General features: G+C 45.0%; 1 protein-coding gene across 1 annotated transcript in view; it reads left to right on the top strand.

Annotated features, from left to right (window-relative positions):
• PLXND1 (plexin D1) overlaps positions 1-25,064 on the top strand; it is a 92,774-nt gene that overhangs the window by 48,089 nt on the left and 19,621 nt on the right. Inside the window, exons 15-26 of the mRNA XM_067303555.1 lie at positions 2,045-2,184; positions 3,645-3,812; positions 6,246-6,336; positions 6,731-7,006; positions 7,916-8,065; positions 12,465-12,579; positions 13,338-13,445; positions 14,160-14,272; positions 15,540-15,647; positions 16,633-16,763; positions 17,470-17,668; positions 24,684-24,830. Of these exons, the coding sequence (XP_067159656.1) occupies positions 2,045-2,184; positions 3,645-3,812; positions 6,246-6,336; positions 6,731-7,006; positions 7,916-8,065; positions 12,465-12,579; positions 13,338-13,445; positions 14,160-14,272; positions 15,540-15,647; positions 16,633-16,763; positions 17,470-17,668; positions 24,684-24,830 (1,746 nt within the window). The remainder of the gene's footprint in view (positions 1-2,044; positions 2,185-3,644; positions 3,813-6,245; positions 6,337-6,730; positions 7,007-7,915; positions 8,066-12,464; positions 12,580-13,337; positions 13,446-14,159; positions 14,273-15,539; positions 15,648-16,632; positions 16,764-17,469; positions 17,669-24,683; positions 24,831-25,064) is intronic.

The raw sequence follows: 25,064 nt of genomic DNA, 5'->3' as shown, positions 1-25,064 counted from the left end.
CTTTCAGAGTACAAGGAAGAGCCCTCTCAGGAAGCACCTGCACCAGCACTAAACAAAGCAAGAAAAGCCAAAGACAGTCATTGAATTGGAACCAGTGTTTCTGACAGCTCTGTGCTCGCAGCTCCTGGGCAGGCTTGTGGCGAAGGCTGCCCTCTCCGGGGAGCAGGGAGAGAGGAGCCATTTTCTGCCCTGGTGGCACAGCAGAAAGCTGTCTTGTTGTATCTGTTTATCTCAGCCTGGCCAGTCTTTTTCCCCACAAAGTTTGGAAAAAAAGTTAGGTAATTCCCTGCTCTCTGTGTGAGTGTCTTGCGTGTGTTGGGGGAGTGAAGTTGCACAGTGTTTAGCTGCTGTTATGCTTCACAGCATAAATGGCTGCATTTGCAAACTAAGCAATGCAGTTTGGTTTTCTGGATTATCATCCTACATTCAGTGACATAAAGATGGAGTAAATTATACCATACAAAGCTGGTCTCAGTGAGACCTGAACATGAGCATCAATAACACTTCACCTGATAATGTCTAAAAGTTCAGAACAGCCTGTCTAAATCAAATATTGTTTGTGTGTTAAGTGCTTCGAAGTTGCCGTTAGACATATCTAGAACAGGCAAAATTCAGCTGTAACTCTGCCAAGGAGAAGAAAGAAACGTGGTCCAGAGACTTCTGCAGGACATTATAGCAGGCTATAGATAAGCTGAATTTGCAAAAGTTGCAGTGGAAGCAGTCAATGCTGGCGATATACTGAAAGCAGTAGCCACTGGCTGTTGCAGATGAGAAGAGCTGGAGGGCTTTGCGGGGCATGAATAATCCTTTCTGTTGCTGTTGTTGCAGCACATTTGAATATGTGGCTTAGGGGCCAAGGGCAGGAGACAGCTGCCTACAACTCTCTATTTCTTGGATTCTGAGAAATATAAATTAACAAAATGAATCCTATAGAAATGGGTAGTGATCAGATACAACAAGGGAAATGGCTGTAGAGGAATAGAATCAGTCTCAGTGTAGGGCAAGGGCAAGGATGGCTATTAATAAGCATGTTTGTATGGCTGGGATTGACAGGAAGGGATATTAGCACCAGGAGATATGAAGCAGCTTAGCCGTATTTACTTCAGTCAGCTTTTGTGTAATTTTTTTCTCTGCAGCTGCAGCGAGAGACAGGGAGTGTAGCAGTGAGCAAGCTTCTGCCACGCTCTGCAGCCCTGCAGGTCTTGTTCCCCCAGGATTTTGTGGTGTTTGATAGGGAATTACCAAATGCTTTATGGAAGGGTCCTGAAATAATTATTTGCTATGCCCTCAGTGTCCTATTCAAACCAGAGCAGGAAAGTTGCCCAGCAGACTCTCTTGGGGCACTCTGTGTAGCAGACATGAGGGTTCAGGACTGCATTAGTTATCAAAGCCTCAAGCTCATGAATCGCAGAAAGATTTCCAGGGGCTGCAAATGTAGATGACATACATGCTAATTTCAGCAGAAAATGGTGAGAGGCAAAGTAACTTCCCCTTTAGTTTCTGTCATCTCAAGAGATTTGGATTTGAATCTTCCTTAAGGAAGAATGAGTTTGATATTTCATTATGTAGACTCAGGTGGATATTTTCACAGATCTCAAAACCATCATCCAGCACAGCTTTGGCATAGCTTCACATTCAGAAGGAAACAAATGTGGAAGAACAGAGATGGTGGGAGCTGGAATGACTGAGAAGCTTTCTTTCTTGATGGATCTTGAACTGTTGCCTTCCAGCTCTGGCCCTGCAGTTGAAAAGCTCAAGGGTCTGGGATCCTGGCTCCAGTTCGGACCCATGTGTCACTTGTAAGACAGGATTTAGGGACTGCTGAGACTCACAGAAGTTTATATGGTCTCAGTCCTCGTACCTTGTACCTCTCTCCTTGCTCAGACAACAAGTCAGTAAGTACTTTTCCTATGCTGCTGTTTCAGAGCCTGGCAATACTGAATACTTAAATTTACGACAGCAGTTCCCTTGCGCGGTCTGGAGTATTCAGTTGTGAATTTACCAGGCTAGAAAACTATTGATGAATTTCCCTTTTGTTTTTTAGCTTCCCATGGTGCAATCCATAGCTCCACCGAATGGCCCGAAAGCTGGAGGAACAAGAGTAACCATCAAAGGAAGCAGGCTGGATGTTGGCTCTGAGCTCCACGTCCTCGTCAATAACTCCAAAGAGTGCACTGACCTCAGGTGAGATTGGGTCTGGGGGCTGGCACTAGGAGCTGGTTGTTGTTGAACCAGGGAGAAAGAACCTAAATGTTAGGAAAGATATTGTCCCACAGTAGATCCAAAAGAATTGGATTTTGGGTGGAGGGACCTGCTGCATACCGCTGCTAGTCTTGGAGTCGGTGTAGCATCCAGGCAGGCCCATTTGGCTACCACCCTTTCCATTTCCAACCTCCGCAGCAACCCGAAAGTCCCCAGAGTGGTGACACAGAGCTGTGATGCAGGTGCCTGACACAAGGCTATGGTGTTTGTCTGGTAATGCGAATGTGTTAGTGTTACCACGATGTGGCAGCTGCATTCCAGCAGCAAATGAAGTGATTTCACACACAGTTTGTAACGTACTTCCCGGCTTCTTGGGTGGTCTGGGACTGGACGCAAAACCCTGGCAACAAAGCAGATGCAGATTTTTGCTACAGACGCTCAGTGGGCTTACCTGCTTTGGGCAATGTAGGTTAGCCTAGTACAGAGGCCCCTGAAGTGATCCTCCCACACAGAACCGTTCCTGAAAGCATCTTCAGGAAGGCACTGCACCTGGGGGAATTAACCTTGCCCTGCAGTGGTTACTTGAGCCCATGTCCCCCCACAAGGACAGGTGAGGTTCTGGCTCTGGGTCATACCTGGGCTCCATGAACTTTGGGATCCCTCCACCATGCTCCAGTCACCTCACCAAATTACCTAGGGACTTTTATTTTTTATTCTGTGGTTGCTACCTGTATTGTAAATTCAAAATGATTACATTCAGCTGTGTTGTACTGACCTCCTTGGAGAGAAACCACATCTCCTTTGGGCAAAGGGTGCCTGACTTTTTGTAGGAGGATCACACACTGGAGGGTGAAGCCACTCTGAAGGTCTGTGATGGTCCATCCAGGAGCCATAAAAGAATCGTCCAAAATCAACAGTCACTTTGGAGATTGTTGACTTAATTTTCCCATCCTTCCTTCCGTCATTTGTAAAACACTGTTGATGCTCCATTACATTGCGTTGCTGCAAGTGAGAACATGGAGGTCTCCCAGTGAAAGCAGCCAGACGTGTAGATCAGTGTCTCTGCTGAAGGCGCTTCCTGCACGTGGAGGGTACTACCCAGAGTAACGCCCATGGCAGCTCCCTAGTCAAAGGAGACCCCTCTTTGTCTTTGTTTCTGTGTTGTCAGTGGGAAGAAGTGGGAGACTACCCTTTTCCATTGACTGTAGAGGAAAGCAGTCTGGCAGCCTGGGGCAATATACTCTCAGTATTGCTCATTACTAGGTTATGTAATTATTAAGTAATTGGCATGTGACTCAAAATTCATTCTTACAGGCATGAGGCAGCTGCCTGTGTCTTCGCTGTTTGCCTCACTTCTGAGGGAGCTCTCAGGTCTGCGCTGCATTGCTCCTATGCTCTTCGGTTGTAGCTTTCTCTGGCTTACTACGTCTTTCCCTTTCCAGTCGCAACGATACCACTATCACGTGCACCATGCCATCTGTGGAGCTCACCACGGCTGTGCGAGTCTGCATCCAGTTTGAGAACAAGTCTTGTGCCAACTACAATATCACGTTCAAGTATGAGAAGAACCCGGTTATAACAGACATCAACCCTAAAAAGAGTCAGATCAGGTGAGATCTTTCCTCCAGTGGAGAAAACAAAGTCTGTCAGGATTTTGACCTTCCTTTTGTGGCCTTTGTTGAAGTTGTCTTTGTAATTTTGCTAAATGCAAATGTGAATGCTGCTCTGTCGTCCAAGTGGAGAGCTAATTGGAGGATCCCTGTGTGGCCCACTGCAGGCAACATGAGTGTGCTCTGTGTCTGCTTCAAGCCATCCAGATGCAGACTAGCTCCTGAGTAAAAGCCATGTTGGTAACCCTGAGCTCAAGTTATTAAAGCACAGCTAGGAGGCAGAGTATGTTATCTGGGCCCAGTGCCACGTTATTACAGCTTCATGACTACCAGTTCAGAGCTGGCTCATGTCTGTATCTGCCTACAAAAGGGAGGTAGATTTCAGACTGGGAGGAGGGGGTTCTGGAGGAAGAAAGGGGCTTTCTCAGCCCTGCTGTTTGATGTATTCTCTCGCACGCAGCTAATCGAAAGGGCATCACAGAACACTGTCAGGGTGCTTTAGAGCACCCCAGCACTGGAGCAGAAGTTTTACACACCAGGACTGGCTGTAGCTCATTTCAGTGCATTTAGGACATGGAAAAAAGTCAGCCATGGTAATTGCACTGTCTGTCTACACCTGGTAGGTGCTTTAGGGAGGTTCACATAGGGGGCCTCTATGAGACCCCGAGGATTTTTCTTGGCAATAAAACTGCTGGAGGATAAGCTGAGATTTGTAATTTTGGATTTCAGCAGGCCCTGAGGCCACCACATTTCATTTTTAAAGCGTGTTGCTTTTAATTTCATTTCTCTCCATGGAGCTCTCAGGCTCCTGTTCCTTTGGATATCTTGGTGAAAACTCACCTTCCTTGGCTGTGGAGTCTGGAAAACCCAAGACTGATGAAGAAATCTGAGAATCCAGTGCCTTTGCCTCCAGGATTGCTGTGAAAGCAGCCCACTCAGGGAGCGAGCATACAGCAGGCTCTGACAGCCTGATCCCATTGAAGCAAAGCTGTGCCTCAGCATTCCCAAATGCAAAGCCAAAGATACAGGCTGTGGGAAAGTTAATAACAAAACACAACAGTCATTCAGTCAATCTCAGCTTCTAGCAGGCTTGCAAACTATGCTGAATGGCAAGAGTGATATCTAAATACAAAAAGACAGTGGCAGAATGTCACTACCCGTATGCACAAGGGAAACCAGCAGGGTATTTCTCAGTCACCTTATTCTGCTTTCTTAATATTTACATCAGTTTCCAAATTTCACTCACTGTGAATGTCACTGAGAATGACAGCAGTCTTTTTCTTCAAACTGCTTGGTTGTGTTGTGTACACTGGGTTGTGTTGTGTACACTGGGTTTGTTATCATAGGGCTGCTTGTGTATTCTGTCTGCTCCAGTATGTTGCTGCAGTGTTGGCCATGGAGAGTCAACAGTTCATTTAAAAAATCAGCTGGAGCTGATTTGTCTTATGATATTGCTAAAATGATCAGTGTAAGCAAGAATATAGTTTAAAACAGTTCTAAACTATTCTGCAGATGTGACAAGTTTTAACTTAGAAACTTGGATCACAACAACATAATAAGAGCTATAGCACTGTAAAAGATTTCAGAGAACCTGACTCTTAGGGCCTTGGACCCAAAGTCATTGAGTATAATGGGGTCTTTAGAAAATAGGATTTATAAATCTTGACTGTTCCCTGAGAAGTACTCCTGAAACAGGTAGAACATGAAACAGGGGAAGGGGAAAGTAAATTCAGGGTATAGCTTTTGCTGTCCAGAGCAGACAAGCTGTTTCTGTTCTCCACCCTTTGCTCTGCCTAGCAGCGTCATGTACATCAGGGCCCTTTCATTACTGTCTTTAATTGATTGCACATTGAGAGGCCCATATTTCAAATTCCCTAGGCAATAGATCCGAAACACAAAACAACTTCCTCATCTTGGTCTAAATCAGAAGTGTGTGAGAGGTGCAGGATCCATGTCAACCTTACAGGGTCTTTTCTCTCTCCAAGACTCGAAGCTCTTGGCTATTGCCTGTGGGGCAGAGGACGGGAATATCTCCTTGCCCTTGCTTTGGGTGGTTGGAAGGTAACATCTTAGGCTGGTGGAGGCCTGGGCAGCCTGTTCCGCTCACCCCCCTGCCCCAGCACAGAGGCAGGCAGCTGCTTTGAGGAGTGGGAGCAAGGCGGATGTTTTTCTGCTGCAAGGAAGCAGTTCCCCCTTTCCACGGCAGTAGCTGCTGCTCCTCCTTCCTTCCCTAACACCTCAGTAGCATTATAGATGCTTGTGGGAGGTAAGAGGAAGTTTTTGGCTGTTGGGTTATATTTGCTGTTCAAATAGCTGGGAAACAGTCCTGGGATAAAGCAGGCCAGACCCAGCCATTGCACTTCACTGTTCTGTTAGGAGGTGTTAAGGCACCCCCACTCCACTCACCTACTTTTTCTTCCCTTCTGTTTAAAGTGGGGGCAGAATCATTACCCTGGAGGGACGAGGCTTTGAATTGGTACAGAATGTGTCGATGGTGGTACGTGGCATCGGCAGAGAACAGACGGTGAGTGACCCTGCCTGATATCGCTTCATAACTTAAGAGAAGGGCTGCATGCCTGATACCTGAGGACATTTTGGAGGGTAAAAGCTGAGGCCTTAGCCTGTGTTGCAGATTGGGCTGGGAGCAGGGATGAAAATGTTATGATCCTGAGCCCAGCAGAGTGACAGGCCTAATCTATTCCCACGCAGTAATGATGTTTTTAGTGCTATCAATGTGCTTGATGCTTAATGGTGCCTGGCTGGGTGATCAGCACACCAGATGGCTATCAATCACAGATGAAGCAAAGCCACCCTATCTGAGGCTGATCAAAGCCTTGGGGTTGCTCAGGCTGTTTGCTGATGCACAGATGAGACTTGGGTTCATCTTTTTTGATGTGCATGCTCTCTCCTGCTTTCAGAATTGTAAGGTTCACACCGACACTGTGATTACCTGCCCTTCTCCAGCTGCCTCCAACATCACTATGGGGAGCAAGCCAGCACCTGTAGATTTCTATCTCAATGGTCGCCTCTATGCAGATGACCGTCCGGCTCTTGATGAGGAGATGTACCCGGAGGAGGCCCTGCACATCAGCAAATTCAGCCTGGAGTACTATGCCGACCCCCAGTTCTTCACAGCCAAGAAGGAGAAATGGATCAAGCACCATCCTGGCGAGCCCTTAACTCTGGTTATACATGTAAGAGATTGACATTTACAGCTGTGCTAAGCTTCTGGGGTGTTACCTGGTCCTTCCTGGGGAGCTCTTCAGTCCTAAATACTGGTATAGTGGCTGCCTCACAAATGCAGTAGAGGGAAAGGAGACAGTGAGGACGGGAGGACCGAACTCTCACAAGGGTAGAGAGCTTGTTCCTTAGCTCTGCTGCGCCTTGTCTCTTCCGTCAAGGGATACAGCTTGACCTAATGATGCTCTCTGAGGCATGATGGCAGAGGGCTGTATTTGAAGGATGTAATAGCAAGGAGCTAAATAAAATACAGGACATGTGATAAAGAATGATAATGCACTGTCCTGAAATCGAGCAGGTAAGCCAGGAGGTCCTGACAATAGATATTTATTCCAGCAGAAAAGTGTCATGCATTCTTTTCTTTTGGCTACCGAGTTCAGTTAACAAGGAAGTCAAGGTACAGCAGGTCAGACAATACACAAGGCTAATTCAAAGGTTATTGTTCATTGCAGGATATCCTTGCTGGTTGCAATGTGCTTCAGCAACACGCTCCCCCTTTCTCAGGCTCTGCAATCCCAACCCCTGCCTATCTCCTCTGTTGTACATCCTTCCTCGCTCCCAGGTGGGCTCTCAGATCCTTATCAGTGGTGTACAGCCAAGGTAGATCAAAAACAGATTTTTACGGGTTCCGTGAGGGGCTTGTTCCTTCCATGCCCCATGCTGAGTGAGGAATGGGAAACAGGAAAATGGGGAATGACCCAATTCTGGGTTTCCTGTGGAAGGCTGGAAGAATGTTCTTGGAGAGGGAGAGTGTTCCCAGGTCTGAAAAACAGCAGGGGATATGGAAAGTAAAGCAGGAAAATCCAGTGCAAATCAGATAGCTACTTTAAAGACTGACATCCTGATTTTATTTTTGTCATTAGAAAGAGCCTGACAACCTAGGCCTGGAAAGCAATGAGTACCAAGTGAAAATTGGCCTTATCTCATGTGAGATCCAGATTGTTTCCGACAAAGTCATTCACTGTTCGGTCAACGAGTCGCTGAGCACCTCGGAAAGACAGTTACCTGTGACGGTAAGTCCTGGAAGCCTTCCAGCTCTAAGCTTGCAGGGCAAAAGGGGTTCTTGTTGCAAACCTTGTACGCAAAGGAGTCAGTTGTATGCACAAGCAGGGCCATGAAGTCATGAGCTGCCAGGGACACACTCACAGACAGCCTTACAGACAGAGGGGTGGACAAAATGTGCTATGCTTACAGCTGTCCCCAAGACTGCTGCTTCAGTGAGATGTAGGTATAGTCACCACCAAGGCTATCCGAAGTCGTGGAGAGGGGCTGCCATGCTCCGAATCATGAGGCGCAGACAGCTGAATGCTGAGTCGTTCCTGCTGAGTTAACTTGAGAACTGGTTGGCTTTGCTGTAAGTTGTGAGAGGGAGATTTTGTCAGTTCTAGTAAGGCAGTGTAAAATCCCAGGCTTGTGATTTTTCATCACTTGCAGTAATTTTCTTTCTGGCCCTTGTGAGATGAGTTTGGGGATTTCCACCAGTTTTCAGTCAGTCAGCCCTCTTATTGTCAGCAGAAGAGCTACAAGTAGACATGAAGATATAAACCTTAATAAGCCTTAGTAAATCACTAGAGGAGGGTCCCTGCAATATGGGGAGATTAAGAGGACGACACAGGACTGGAAAGTTCATACTGTTGCTTCCCAGTGGCTACCATTTTGCCACTGTGAGGAATTTAGTCTTCAGGGCTGTCGTGCCTCAGAACTACTTTCATCTTTATGCATTCTGCAAAATTCACAGCATTCTCTTACTGTCCGTCCGTCCTTCCCTGAGCTTCTTGCCCTCAATTTCTTTCATATGCAGCCCATTGCTACTTAGGGATGTGGTCATGGCTCTTCATACTTGGAGAGACAATGCCTCCATCTCCATGGTCTGAGAACTTGCAGCCTCCATCCCAACTGAGTTTCCTTCCAGTAGATGTGTTAATATTGAATTAGCAGGAGTCTGTGGCTTGGGCAGGGAGGAGAAGGGGTGCAGAGGGATTTGTAGAATCTGTGGACTTACACTGCCCAGAAAAACAGCATGAAGATGTACCATCAGTTCCACCAATGGAGTTGTCCAGTTTACTGGTTGTGGTCTATTGTGCATGAAATTCTGTTGCAAATGGCAAAGAAGGAAATGCAGAAGTAGCAGAATTTCTTAAGTCACTTTAATGGAAATTTTAAATAGGGTAATTTTGGTTTTAGTGAGAACTGAAAAACAGGGAAATCCCTTTGGGGAAAAAAAGGAATTTATGAGTTTGCTAGTTTGGGTTTGACATAAAACATTCAGGGTAATGCCCTAGTAGTTCCTTAGAAAACAAGAGGTTGATACACAACACTAAAGTAACACATAGCTATTGGGAGTGTAGCTGAATAATCAACTTGCATTCATATGTGTATGCACTTATTAACCTTCATATATGTTTTGAGTTATTGCCTGCTGGCCATTTCATAGGCAACAGCTGTCTTTTGGAATATAATCTGAATAGCTTTTGTAACATTGGGCCAGACTTATGTGATGGGCACTAACTAATTTTCATTACTAATAGTTATCAAGGGCCTGCAGAAATCACACCTGTTCTGTTGCTGATGTGACTTCTTCCTTTTGGATAGCTGAAATGTTTGTTGTTGTGACTGCCCAGTTTGTTGTTTAAATGGTAGAGCTTAGGTCTGCAGTGATGAGAGGAAAGGAAAATACCCCTTTAAAATGTGTCCCACTATAGATCTTAATTCTGACAGTGATTCTGAGTATGCCTGTTCTGTAAAGCTGTTCGTGGACTATGTCTACATTAGCAAGTAGTGCAGCGCAGTAGGAGCCAGTCTGTAGAATGAAACAAGCGGTGCTGAAGATCTCACTTTCGAATGAGTGTGTGTTCTGGGGATTACTTTCTAGTGGCTCTTGTGGGAGTACATTAGTTGAATTGGAGCTTAATTTTGGTTTAGTTTAATCCCAGCGGAATCCAGTTTGCATCCTGGAAGACTCCAAGACTGCTCCATCATGTAAAGCAGGGTGCAGGAAGCAGGCAGATCAGGACTACGCCGGGGATCCGAACTGAGGTGCCAGCCTAGACACAGCCTTCATCTGGGGGAGCTCTGCCCCAGCGGGGGGATGGGTCTTCCCAGAAGTGGAGGTCTGTCCTCCAACCCTGTCAAATCTCTGCATCCCCACCATGTGGTGGAGTCAGGAAATGTTGCCATTTAACCCAGAGCCTAATCAAATCTGCTTGTAAAAATTGTGATGATTAGACCTGTCCAAATGAAAAACAGAAAAGTTTCCCAAGGCCTTCAAACCGTTTTTGTTCATGACCAAATCATTTAAACACTGGATTAAACAGTGAGCATGGGATTTCTCCTCTGGAAAATGGGAAGGATTGAATTAGTGAAAAAAATATGACTCAAAGCGCAGCCAGGACTTGCCTCATGATAGCTTTTCAGAGAAAATGCACAAAAATCTTGAGGTTAGATAGGATTGTTTATACAGACTGTGAAATGAACATCCTCAGATATTCCCATGGAAGCAAATCTACGTACAGCTGGGTATGGAAGTTGTGCACGCGTGTCTTTGGGCATTCTAGCCTCTGCCTCCGTCCTGGTTTGCAGAACCAGCTGAAGCGACCTTTCCCTGCCAGCCGCAGCGGGGATTAGCTGATTCTCCAACCCACAGCACAGTACAGATGTAACCAAAGCTCCTGCCATTGAGTACTGCTCGCAGATACCACCAGAGACATTGCCAGTGCCAGGGGCCATTTAAAGGGCAGGTAGAAGGCCAAATTATGGATTACAGGAGTGGAAGCCTGACTCTGTAGTCCAGCATTGATGGTTAGAGGCACTGAAGGTTTTCATGACCCCTGACTGAAGCCCTCTGAATTGCCCTCTGGAAGGGCAGTCCTCCCTGTTACCTATGGAGAGAACAGTATAGAAAGAATACCATCCAAACTTATTTAGATAGGTTTAAGGTAGGCGAGGTGAATACCCTCACCTGGAATGTAGGAATTAGTGTTTCCCCAAGGGCATGGAGCTGTGCGCTACATGGTGTTTCATGCCATGGATATGGTGGGAAGGCACTGCTTGTGCCGTTTCTCTTGCTGGCTTATGTGGTGTGGAATGACGGTGGCCTCCATACATGATACCAGGCAATCACAGCCAGTACAGGAAGGAAACTTGTGCTCTTCAGCCAATCTTTTCTCTTGAGATGCCTGAGCAAATGCTCCTCACTGCTACTTTAGCCCAGCTGCTTAGATTTTTCTGTAACTTAATGCACAATTTGTATCTCTTCTGGAGACACTGCATGATACAGATGGATTCATAAGGTTATTCCATCTCTTCCCAACCTCATTTCGTTTTTTTTGCTCAAGTTTCTCTTGCTTCTCATTCCTTTAGAGAAGTAAAACTCACATTTCCAGAAGTGAAAGACTTATGTGTGGTCATGAGTTTTCCTTATCAGATGATGCTATTGAACCCTTTCATCTCAGAAGCGTAGAGAACTTTTTATAAACAGTGATGAGTAAACTTATCAACCTGCCTGTGATGTGTGTTTGCCTCTTCCTTTATGGTGATCAGGAGACTGAAACACTGAGTTCAAGTGGTTTGTGCTTGGTGTCGCAAGAAGTATGAGTTGGGAGTAGAGCCAGCACCTCCTGACACCCAGTCCAGTACTTTAACCACAAGATAATAACGTGCCCAGAGATGAGTAATTACTGATTTTTGTTCCTTTACTTTATTTTTATTTCAAAGTCTTTCAAGTTTCTTTACCTTTCTTTCCCTGAATGGTAGCAGTTCTGCTTTTAGAGAAGAAAAGAGAGTGAAGCCAGGATTAAAAAGCCATTAAAAGGCCTGTCAAAGTTGGATGATTAGCAGAAGTGGTTTTCTAGTAAAAGTAGTACAGGCAGTTCTGTATTTTATGGTGTGTTCTTTAAGACAGGGTTTGATGCTGGCTCAGTAGGTTCTGCCACCATACTCAATTAGCACGGCACTTGAGCATGCTTGGGGCTGCTTTTTCATTTTGAAGGGAACTGGTTTGCATACCTCTGCTCCAAAGAGCTGCAGTGGAGAAAACTGAGCAGTTCTGAGCAACTAGAAAATCTCCTGTGGCATCTTTGGGAGGTCGCGAGAGTCCTGGGCATCCATTGTGTTACTTTAGGCTGTTGTGACTCCACTGGGCTTGCTTCTGTTTTCCATTAATATATACAAGAAGGGAATTGGGCCATTTTGACACAGACAAAGTCCCCGCAGGCCTGGCAGTGATAGGCACAGTCTAACCTCCCCTCCTGAAGCCTCATGGTTGCTGAGCCAGTGTGGTCAGCCTACATCTTGGGCTAAGGGCTCCATGTCTGCCAAGCACTTCCCCCTTTAGTCCCTTTCTGCTCAAGTGCCAAGCTGTTTGATAACTAGCTGCTCAGCTGTTGGTTTTCCTCCTTCCTTTTCCTTCTCTAGATCCAAGTTGGAAAGTTCAACCACACAATTGCCATGCTACACCTTGGGGGAGGAGAGACTGCAATCATCGTCTCCATTGTCATCTGCAGTATCTTGCTGGTCCTGTCTGTTGTAGGTAAGGGAACAAAAAGTTGAGTTCCCAGGTCATGTTGAGATTTTTTTCACTGCATGTGGAGAGATGCAGATCCAGCGGTCCGTCTAGCCCAAGGCCCTGTCTTCAGTAATAGCCAGTGGCAGACACCTAGCAAAGAGCATAAAGAACAGAATAAACACCCTTTGTTACGGATCTGGAGCAAGCACCGCAGGAGTTTGCTAACCTCATTAGATGCTATACAGCACACCTGTATCCTCTGGCTAGTGTATCTTTTCATCACATGATCAGAATCACTGTGCAGCAAGAAAACCATCAGTTCACAGCAAATGAGGTGTTTCTAATAAGGATTTAATTTATTTTTAATAAAAGTTTTTATGCATACTATTTCTTAAATGCACCACTAGTCATCAGAAACATATTTCTGGAGGTGTGGGAAGGCTATCAGACAAGGACACCGTAATACAGGTGGTAAACCTCTTGAAATCTATATTCATTAATCAGCTGGAATGTATTAATATACAGTTGAGTATTTTACAGCCCAGACCTAAATTGAAGATGACAGTTACAGTATGATCATTAAGTTCCAGCTGGTTTGACTTATGTACAGATAGTCAACAACTGCCTGGTCAGATACCAGTTTTGTCATAGGTGTTAAACCAACACTGAGTTTAGCTTTCTGTACCCATGTCAGCAGTTCCACACAGATGAGCACTCTGATCCCAGCTTCAGCTGCTCCTAATGATCTGCTCCAAAAGGCTTGTTCTGTCTCTCTTTTCCAGCTCTCTTTGTGTTTTGCACAAAGAGCCGTAGAGCAGAGCGCTACTGGCAGAAAACTTTGCTCCAGATGGAAGAAATGGAGTCCCAGATCCGAGAGGAAATCCGCAAAGGTAAGTCACTGTGCTGCTGACAGAGCCAGGATTACGAGGGAGATGTCAGAATAACAGGATTGAAGCAGTTCACCTTCTGCTTTATAGGAGTGTTTAAAGGAACAGGAACTTAGCCTGAGTTTTTGTCATTGCCTTTGTGTTTCAGCATGGTTTGTGAATAAGGCTCTGTGGTTGGATGTGTGACTTTGTCACTGTCTTGCTGCCTGACCTGGGCAAGCCACTTATCTTCAGTGCCACTGGTTTCCCTGTCCTGGAGTTAATAACTCTTGGCTGTGACAAAAGATTGCTCAAAAGCCACACTGATTTATAACATGCTTTGTTAATGGGCACAACAAAAATTGCAATACACTCCTGCTAGAACAACTGGAGAAGCATTTCAAGCATCCACATTTGCTGTCTTCTCAGTACGTGAATCTCTTCAACATACACTGAAATTCTCCTCCTCCAGAACCAGACTCTGCAAGACTGGTATCCTGGCGGCAATGAAAATTTTCTCTCTGTAAGAGCTACAGGATATGATGTATAATGCTGACAGTTAAACCCTGAATGTAATCTGCTGCTCCTTGAGAAAACTCTGCTTCAGCTCACTCAAGGGAAAAGGCTTGAGGAGGCAGAGACGAGACATCCAATATATTTCAGTGCCAGCCTCCCTGCTAACTGACTCAGCTGGTAGATTATCAGAGCTCTTACCATCTGTGGGTCTCTTTGCCTAAGGTTTTGCTGAGCTGCAGACAGACATGACAGACCTGACCAAGGAGTTAAACCGCAGCCAAGGGATCCCGTTCCTGGAATACAAGCACTTTGTCACCCGGACATTCTTCCCCAAAGTAAGACAATAACACATTTCACAGGCACCTAATCACTCCCAGTTCCTTCCTAACCAAATCAGGTCTCTGCTTTCCCTCTGCTAAAGGGTCATTACAGTGTAACAAAATCATTCCACTGTTATATATCTGGTTGTCATGTATTTCAGCCTTAATTATCATCAAAACTGGAGCCACAGCTCTTTGGGTGTGAAGTAAGGTCGGGCTTGGTTAGAATGTGATAGGAGCCTTGCAGAGGGAAAAAAACAGATGAGACGCCATTCGTGGGGTCAGACTTGTACTAGCTCCCCAGTTCGATGCATTTGGATACCCTCTTCTAAAGGTGCTGTCTCTCACATGAGAAGAAAATGCTAGGGACATCCAGTTCTCCCCTAGTGGTTCCAGTTGTACCCCAGTGGTCTGTTTGGATGAAGCTGAGGCTGTAAGATGGTATTTCCTGTCAGTGTTCAGGGAAAGGTGGCTTTTTGTTCTAAGTCAGCATACTCCCTAGGTTTTCCAGCTGCATTGCCAATTCTCACTCATTAGATATCTCTGTGTCTTCTTTTCTCTCCTCCCTGTCCAAAATTGGGCATATGGTGTCACCAGTAAGAGGCCTCTAGGGCGCAGAGTCCCAGTGTGTCTACCCAGAGTCCTCCTTCAGGACTGCCCTAGACATGACAATTCCATAGTTCCCATCACCAGCTGCTCTGCTGTGGTGCTGTGTGCTGTTAACAGCAGCTATATTTCACCCCTGAGGCAGTTGCATTTCAGTGGCGAAGAGTGAGATGATGATTTATGACTGCAGAGTGTTTCATTAGTAGTTATTACCCAGACTTTTAAGTTATCCAATCTCTATATATCTGCAAACTAGACTCCTTAAGATTCAGGCTACTATATGAATGTTAGAGATTTAAACATTTTCCCCATCTGTTTCAAAAGTTACATATGTTAAAACACCCAGTAGTCCTCTGTTTTGACTTACTCTTCTATAATGCGTTCTCTTCTAGGATCTTCTAGCTGTCAGATTAGTCTATTTGCAGTCTCCTACTCTAACAGCCTTGTGTCTGCTAAGACATCTGCCTCCCCCCATTCCTGTGGCGTTTGTTCATTCAAGAGGCTCTTGCAAAGTGTTTAAAGGCTTTGTAAAGCATTCCAATGCATTTCTTCATAATGGGTGGTCTTCAGTCCTGATGACATTTCTCTCCATCTTGCTCCCTTGTGGTGTATGGCAAATGAGAAGGGCTCTGGTCTCGTTCACCCGCTCTCTCCTGATGGCTTGCTCTCGTTGCAGTGTTCCTCACTCTATGAGGAGTGCTACATTCTGCCTTCCCAGCAGCTCAACTCCCAGGTGGGGTCCCAGGTCCAAGAAACTCATCCGCTCCTGGTGGGAGAATGGAAAGTAAGTAATCCATTAACAAAACAAATGTTCTTTGACAGTTACTAACCATACTCTTATGTGTTGACAGTGTCATGTATTTTCTTGTGGTGCATGGGGAATGCTTGATCACTCAAAACATTTAACGCATACCAGCACTAGATCAGCTTTTGCTGACGGGAGAAGACAGATCTGTGAAATTCTGCTCTCACATGAAGGATCTCTGTCATGAGATCCTCCCCAGTTTCACTGTGGACTGTTCTTTGTAGGTGTACCATATTGTATGTCATTTCAGTCCCATATGCAGCTCATCATAAATAAGCTCAACAGAGATTCCTCCCAAGCAGGAGTTCAGTAAAAACTCTTGTTGTCCCAGAGCTAGGTTTCATGTGGACAGAGGTTGGAATCATAGAGTCAAAGAGTAATTTAGCTTGGAGTGGAGCTCTGGAGTTCATCTAGTCCAACCCCCTGCCGAAAGCAGTTCCAACTAGACTCAGGCCCTTGTCCAGTCAAGTTTCAAGTATCTTCAAAAATGGAAATCCCACAGCCTCTCTGGGGAGACTGCAATAAGATCTCCCCTTCACCACCTCTTTTTAAGGCTGAACAAGCCCAGCTTTCTCAGCTTCTTCTAGTACGTCAAGTTCTCCAGCCCCCTGATTGTTTTAGCAGCCCTCCAGTGCACTTGCTCCAGTTTGTCAATGTCCGTCTTGTACTGGGGAGCCCAAAACTGAACACAGTACTCCAGATGCAGTCTCACAAGTGCCGAATGGAGAGAAATAATCTCTTCCATTGACCTGCTGGCTATGCTGATTCTAATACAGCCCAGTATGCAGTTGGCATCTTTGCTGCAAAAGCACACTGCTAACTCATTTCAAATAGGAGGGAGTAAGGGGATCTTCAGGACTGTATCTGTGTTCAATGGGATCATCCTTACAGTCAGGTAGGATAAAGGCCAGGGAAAAGCAACAGACAGTGCTTTTCTCACTCTAATTTCCAAATTTTTCTTTAGATTCCTGAAAACTGCAGACCCAATATGGAAGAAGGAATCTCACTGTTCTCCACCTTGCTCAACAACAAGCACTTTCTCATTGTGTTTGTCCATGCTCTCGAACAACAGAAAGACTTTGCTGTTAGAGACAGGTAGGAGCTTCAGAAGGCCATGTACAAAGCAGCACTGGCAGCCAACCCTTCTGCGTGGGGTGCACGTGGGCCACAGCAGGCGTCTGTGCCAGCAGTGCCGGCCTGATCACAGCTCAGACTGCTGCTGCCACTTGACTATGTGGGGAGGTGGCCCCTGAGCCCACATAGTTCCCACTGCTTGCTGAGGCTGCCGACGAGGGAGCTATTGAGCATATCACCTGTCCTACCCAGCATGTTAACTGAGACCTGCCAACACATTTTCCATAGGCCTGTGGCTGTTAGCTGTTGTTCACCTAGGCTATATTTGAGCCAAAGACCTGGCAGCTGGAAGAGACTCTGATTTATTCCTAACCACTAAGCAATCCAGTCCATCTCTGGGGTCATGCATTTTTGTTGAAGGCTGAGTTACACTGGCCTCCTGTATTAGAAGTGGATTGCCTGTAAACCTTCTCTGTTATCCTGAAGAGCTCCGAAAGCTACTATAGGTAATTCCCTCTTGCAGTGTTTGTATCCCTAAACTCTTTCTTTACCAGTACAAGCTGACCTGAGGTTGAGCAGCTGGACTGAAAGATGGCTTGAAATTTAACTCCTTTGAGAAGGCTCATGAAAATTGTCTGAAATACTGCCCTTGTGTTAATTTTTTTTTTATGCCAGTTGGTGGCTTAGTCTTGGGATCAGTCCTTGAATCATACACTTTCTTTTTCAGGTGTAACCTGGCGTCCCTGCTTACTATTGCATTGCATGGGAAACTAGAGTATTACACCAGCATCATGAAGGACCTCTTGGTGGATCTCATAGATGCTTCAGCTTCCAAAAACCCCAAGCTGATGCTGAGGAGAACTGAATCTGTAGTGGAGAAGATGCTCACCAACTGGATGTCCATCTGCATGTACAGCTATCTCAGAGTAAGAGAACCAGATCAGTGCTATTCTAGGTGTGAGTTCTAGACTGCATTCAAGTGTAATGAGGGAGTCATGGGTCAGCTGAGGACCAAAATATCTGTGAGCATTGCCAGTTCCCTTGTAACTAATAATCAACAAACTCTTACAGATTGAAATGTTCAAGTGTGAAAAAGCAACCTTAAGTTTGATTGCTTCTCCACTTCTGTGTGGGGATTTGGTGAGATCAGACTTTACCGCAGACTTTCTGGTATGGCTTGCATTTTGTAAGGCCAGAGCATTAATAGAACTATGTTCTTTCCATTTGTTACCATGTTTGAGAAGAGAGCCATAAGGGAATTAAAAAACGATAACTAAAATGGTTTGAGGTTTTGGAAAGCGTTCCAGTTATTTGTTGTTTTCCCTGACAAGCTTGCATAGCCTTACTGATGGTCGTCAGATAGTTCAGCTTTTTCCGTTTTGAATGCAAGAGCACAGACTATTAAGACGGAATCATAGCACACAGGGTAGGAACATTATTCTCTTGTCATTGTTCATTTGTATGTGGGGATTCTCACACTGAAAGTGTCTTTATGGTTCCAAGCTGGTCAGACAAGTCTTAGCAAGAGAGGCAGGGACTCATCTCAGAAGCCTATCTTCCTACTCTAACCTAAACAGAATATATTTGGCATCTCAGAGCACATCAGCAGTCCATCTGCTCAGTCCTTTATCTCCAGCATTTGCCAATTCTGGTTGGAATTTCCCAGAAGAATTGAGCAATAACATAATTGATTCCACAGCAGTTAACTGGAGAACACCCTATTATACCCATAGAGGAGTGCCTAGAAAAGGCTTTTAAAAAAATCTTTTTGCAAAGTATTTGTTACAGCCACAGAAGCAATACTGTATTGTCCTTGTACATATCATAATGTCTTCTGATCCCAGCTGATGATCACTTTTGTCCTAAGCCCTGTGGTTTTATAGTTCTTAATCTTTTATTTTAGCTCATATGATTAGCTAGTGTAATGAAAGAAAAGTTACAGGAAAGAATAAGGATGGCTGTGCCAATAGAGCACAGCTATCCATTTGTAAGAGCAGAAGCGAGTGAATTACTGAATTTTTTTTAATCTTTAGTTTTTGTGCCTGTAGTTAAACCATTAGGGAGAAAAAGTGCTGATCTCTCCTTTTGGAGAGAGGAGACCACATGTGAGGCATCTGATCCAACTTCATTTTCTGCTAAAAATGGACATTGTGCAAGAAGGCTTTCTCAGAGGAAAAAAAAAAAAAAAAGAGGAAAGAAAGTTGAGTTTTATCACGTGGGCCTTAAGACTTGGACATTTTACAAAGCTAATTAACAGTGGCTGTAGCTCTTAAATAGCTCCCAAGTTCCAGTGTATCATCCTGTCCTCCCAGCATCGAGCCCTCAGGTCAGACAGGGAGAGGGCTGCTGTTTGGCTGCTGGCCAAGGTAAGAGTAGTGCTCACGTCGTCTTCCCCCGGCCTGGACCCGAGGCCGGTCGCAAAGCGACAGCTTTGTCCCCGCATCGCGCGCGGAGGAACTGCCCTGGGTAGTCAGGGAAAGCCAGCCGCAGATTGTGATTCATAAATGCTAATGTAAACCATGAAGCTGGTTTGTTTGTTCCCCTCTATCTTGGCTTTGTTCCACCGGAGGGAAAGATAAAAGACAGATGTTATAAATAGAAGCTTGTTCTGAAGGAGGGCTGTGATAATGCTTTAATTTTATGGAGTCCTGGGGAGTGGGCTAGAGCCAACAGATTGGAATAAGCCTGCAGGTAGAAGGGAGCTGAGGAGAAAAGAGCTCTGGCTGGACAGGAGTGACACCGTCTCGGTGGCCAGCTTTTAATCTTCCCTCTTCCTGCTGCATGACAGCCTGGGATGTTTTGTGGAGAGGAGGCAGAGAGGACGGCACACTGCTGATGTCATCAGGTCTCCTCATTTTTCTGTATGAGCGAACGTGCCTGGCAGCCCCCGTGACTTCAGCTGAACTTGCAGCGACGCGGCGCCTCCGACAGCCGGGCAGCAGTGACTTGCCTCCAGAGGCCCTGCCATAAGTGCTGCTCCCGCCGTTAGTCTGCGGGGGGGCTGGGGCACGAGTGTTAAATCTCGCTCGGGACGCAGTGTTGCTGACCGCAGAGCCTCCCCAGCACAGCATCTCTCTGAAACCTTGGGGTACCTCAGCCAGGAGTTGTCTTGCTCCAGTTACAGCCTCACCGACCTGAGTAACTGTAGATACTGTCCCTTTCTCATGGCCTCTTTGTGCTGTAGTTTTGATTATAAAAATAGTATTAATTTTAAAAAATTAATAAAGCCCATCTCCCAGACTTGAAAGGCCCTGCTGAGCAAAATCTGTCATTTCTGTCCTCCCCCTGCAGCCCTCCCATGCCCGGGCTGCAGCCGTCTCTCGCGCAGATCTAGACGCGTGCGGTGGGTGAGGGACGGGGCTGGCCGTGGTGGGGGTCCCAGGCTCGTGCTCGCTGGCCCCTGTGCACGTCCTCTGTCGGCACCAGCATGGGCCCGCTGGCAGCGCTGTTCAGCTCAAAAGCGTATTCTGTGTTTTCAGTTTGTTCTGAGAGGTAGATGGATTTTCAGGACAGGCTAATATCGTTCACTTGGGTATTCATTCCACTGCTTGCTTTATGTGGTCAGCCTAAAGCTATGAAAATAAAGACCATTGTTATACTTTCTACCACAGCCTATTTCCCGTCTCTGAAAAGTAAACATCCATCAATAGAGTGCAATAAAGTTTTGATTTCCCAAACACTTTCACATCACCCTCTCCTAATATGCTTTGCAATGAAGGTAGGAGACATAATCAGAGGAGAAACTGTGTTGCCTGCTGGAATATGAAGGAAGAGGAGAAGGGATAAGATGGAAATATTCAGAGAGGTCTTTCTGACTGTCAGTGGAGAAGAGGGCTCCAAACAGGCATTAGCCTCAATTGTGCAAAAGGACAGAGGGGTCTCCGTGCCAGATAAGCAGCCTGAGCATAGCTGCAATGCTCCCAGCATTGTATTTTGGCATAAACGGATGCAAAGCAAACTTGAAGTAAAAAAAAAAAAAAAGCACCTCCTTACACGCAGGCTGATTTTAGCTCAAGGCTGTGATTTAAATACTAGTGATAGTCAAACAGCTCCCATGTGCCTTTTGTTCCTTTGGATCAAACCTTATTGCCTTCAGAGAGGCATTTCTTGGTTAAAAAAAAGAGGTTACCCGCCTGCCTGTAGCACTGGGCTGTCAGTCGTGTGACGACGGGTCTGGTTTTCGTTCTTGAATTATCCCCATTAATCACAATGTCTATTTGAAACAGCTGCTACAAAGGTCCCTGCCGTTGTGCAGTGGAAAAATTCCAAGTGCTTGTATTTTCCCGTGTAAGTCAACGCTACATGCTTGAAACATTTGTTTCGTATTAATACTCTGCCTAACAGTCCGTCCATTTGTGTTCTGGGGAAAAATGATTTGAAGGAGCTGTCTTCAACTGGAAGAGAGTGGCAGGCCACAGTCACCAGTGGTCTAAACATATGCAGGGCACCTGAAGGCAATGGAGTTACCACTCTGACAGGGTGAGGTTTGGCTCTGTGTTTTCGGTAGATAGGATGAAGAAGTTTCAGGAAGCTTGCTGTTTGGGGTTGGAGTCAGAGAAGTATTTGAAAATTTGCAGCATTTGCACATTTGATGCAAACCTCTGTTTCTGCAGATCTGAGTAGGAATCACAGATGAAATGATCCATATGAGTACTTTCTGCTACCGCTTAGACTGGAAATGCTGGGGAAAAAAAGCCTTCCCTATATGATGTCTTAGTACCCTTGTGCCCAAGCCCTAACTGGATAGAGGGGCTGATAATTAAATGAAAATAAAAAAGGCAAACAAAATGGATCTGGAATACAGCATTTAGATCTGGGTGCAAACTTCCCAAAGTTTTGCAAGGGAGATAGAGCTGAGTTTTGGTTCTTCACATTATGCAAATAGAAGATCATCCCAAAATTAGCAGGCTCTTGGGATGAACAGCTGCTTTCTGTTCCTTTCCCACCCCAGTCTCACCAAGTCATCCTGGAAATGACTCTAATGTGTTCCTGGGAGGACAGCTCTAATGACTTGTCAGCCTTGTTGATAGGGCAGCAACATGTGAATCCGGTCTCTGCTCTAAATCTTTTTTTTTTTCCCCCAAGCATATAAAAATCAAACCCTCCCACACTCATCATGCATGAAACAGTTCAAATAATGCCAGCCTGAACTGTGCTTTCCATTACTTTAAAGTTATTTCAGTGCCCTGGGTAGCTTTAAGAGCCCATAACAGTTCAGTCAAAATTTAAAATGAAGTCTCGTTAAAATACATTCACAATAGGCGGAAAAAAGGCCCCAGAATGTGTTTTTTTTTAAGTAATTTTTTTCCTGAATCAGCACTAATCTTTTCGAGTTAAACTTCCTTTCTCCCATCTAGCCAAGTCCAAAGACAGTTTTGATTTGTTTCCAGATGAGTTTTCTGAACAATACTTGAGGTTTCCAAGTTTACCATTTTATCTGTAGTCCCTGCTTGCCAGCCCTCCTTTCCTCTCTTTGAAATTCACTGTCTGATTAGCACTTTTGCAGATTTCCATAACATCCCACGGTTTCTGAATTTGAAAGCCAAAAAGACAAACAAAAATAGTATCTAGCAGGCTGAGCACTGTAGTTTATTTCCTGTGCAGCAATTCTTGAGGATAAATCTTGTTCATTTACACTGCAGCAGGGTATGAAATACCCATTTCACTGGTTTCTCGGGCTGCCCCCTTTTCCTTTCCCACTGTATATTCACATTCATGGGAAGGTGCCACATGATCAGTCTCAGCACATACAGTATATGTCGACTTCAAGCAATAAAGAGCTCCTATATTAGCAGGACTCATACAGGCTTTTAATGTTTTTTTGAGGCAACTTTGTCACAGTTCACAGTCCACTAACTTCTTAATGTGGGTTGAATCTATATCCAGGATTCAGGCAGCATCAGAACTTTCAAATGAGGGACTGAACGGCAGGTTTCCAAACTCGGTGCTGGATTTAGCAGTTGGATTTGTCCCTACTACATGTTTAAATGTGTGCAGCATAAAGTTCCCATTCACAGCAGAGTCATAATTAGGATTTGTAAGCTCTTCTTGCATAAAATTAACTTGGCAATACTCCACAAGTCACATCACATCATAGTGAAAGCAGGTAGTGCAATCTGGGCATGTCTTGGTGTCAGGGTAATCCCTTGCCTGATGTCTCCTAATCTTGCCTTTTTCTCAGAAACCAACTTTTCTTTATGTCTCTGACTTTTTCTCGGCTCTCATGATCCTCAACTTCTAGTCCCTAGAGCACATCTTCACTTGTTTCTCCACTTTCTGGAAATTAGGCCTTTTTCCATTCCAGTAGCAACAGTTCTGCTGTTGAGCCTATTTTACGTTGCTTACTCAAAAGGAACATTGCAGAAAGTCATTAGATCCCAGCAGAAGGCCCAAATAACTTTCTTGTGTTCGTAAGGAAAGTTGCCCTTGGAAAATTAAATATGTGCACCATGGCACAGATGGTGTATGCCCACCTACAGCCGTGCTTTAGTGTCTTAATGTCAATTGCGCTGAATGCAGCCAGATCAAAATTGACATCAGACTAATTGCTTTAGCAATTATAAGGCAATTAGAATAAAAGAATCACCAAGTCTTAATTAAGAAGCAGATTGAACAGGATTTAGCAGCTCTTAGCTGAGAAATATCAAAATCATTCGATATCTGTTGTCTTGAGTAGGATTTCAGATGGCAGAGATGTTTGTGCAGGGATGTGTGTGATGCTCAAAAAATACATAAATGTGCAATAATTTACACTTGCCTCATTTGAAGGAAATTACACATGAACATTAGGGAGAATGGAATGTACTTCAGTACTGAAAAATTTCTTAAGAAAATAGCTTATGTTTTACTAGCAATCAGTGTAGCAGCTGTAAGTGTAGCAGATATAAGTGGATCAAAAATCTGGCATAGATCCATGTAGCTGAACTGCATCACAAATAGCTGGTCTCTGTTATTTTTTTTTATTATTTTTATTACAGTAGTGTCACAATTCACATTTCTGCTATGAGATGAAGCGTGATAAATATAAGGAGTTAAATGGTGTGCTTGCTGTTGCTTGGGAACAGCTAGGCTGATCCTTTCTGTTTTGCTATGATCAGGGCTCCAGTGTGGTATGAAAAGTCTGAATGCTAGGACCCAGAGCCACAGCCATGCACAGCAGCCTCACTTCCATGGATTTCAATGGTACACCAGGCAGCAGAAAGAGGAGTTCAGCTGATATTTTCATTAGAAAGTTAGGCATCCAAATACCTCTGTAGACCTGGATATTTGTGCAAGTCTTGTCTTAGTCTTGTTCCTGTCCTGCTGAATGCAGTATATTATACAGTATATGCTCTGTCAGACTGCAAGAAACATCTCTGTGTTGGAGTATGCCAGATTCTCCCTGAAGTTCATATATAATTTCATGTGTAAATTAATGCACATTTATATTTTGCTGAGCATCATGCATGTACCCACTCAACACAGCTACACATATGTCCCTACCTTCTGAAACTGTACCCAAGCACTCTGACTGTGAGAAAATGCTGCTGTAACCTGTCTGTGGTAATTCATGATCCTAGAGTACTTGCTATAGGAATTGGACAGGTTGTGATGATGCCAACAAGCACAGTTCACCCTCCCCCAAAATCGCCCATGGTCATTGCTGGGTATAATGGCCTCTTCCATTTCTTTTCTGAATTATCATGTTGCCATGAGTCTAAAAATTTCTGACTAGCCTCAAGGAGATGCTGACAGGAGTTTGGGGGAGCTGATGGCACTAAGCATTCTCCAGAGATTCCCAGCACCTGGCATGGGTCAGTCCTGCTCCTCGGTGTGGAGGGGCACATTACAGTTTTCATCTGCCTTCTGTATTTATGCAAAGTCTGTCCCAGCCATGCAGTTGGAAGGCATTGCCATCACCGGTTCCTGTTTACTTACTTGATTTTCTTTCCTCTTCCCTAGGAGACAGTTGGAGAGCCATTCTTCCTGTTGATCTGTGCTATCAAACAGCAAATTAACAAAGGCTCCATCGATGCCATCACAGGGAAAGCCAGGTACACCCTTAATGAAGAGTGGCTCCTGAGGGAGAACATCGAGGCAAAGCCGAGGGTGAGTGAGGCTTATACCCCAGTGCGCTGATAGTTACCGTACACCAGATGCGGTAGCTGTGCAAGCAGATGATTCAGTGCCTATGCAGTTGTGATAACCACATAAATTAAACGAGCACCTGCACAGGCACCTTGCCAACACCTACACTCTTGATGTCTTCCAAACTGCGTTTGTTACTGCAGCCATCCTTTGGTGGGTTGTCTAAGTAGCTCAGTTTAGGAATGGAGGAAGATA

The sequence above is a fragment of the Apteryx mantelli genome, chromosome 12 (assembly GCF_036417845.1).
Source record: "Apteryx mantelli isolate bAptMan1 chromosome 12, bAptMan1.hap1, whole genome shotgun sequence".
Taxonomy (NCBI): Eukaryota; Metazoa; Chordata; class Aves; order Apterygiformes; family Apterygidae; genus Apteryx; species Apteryx mantelli.
Note: the sequence above shows the minus strand (reverse complement) of the source record. Positions and strands in the feature narration are given on the sequence as shown.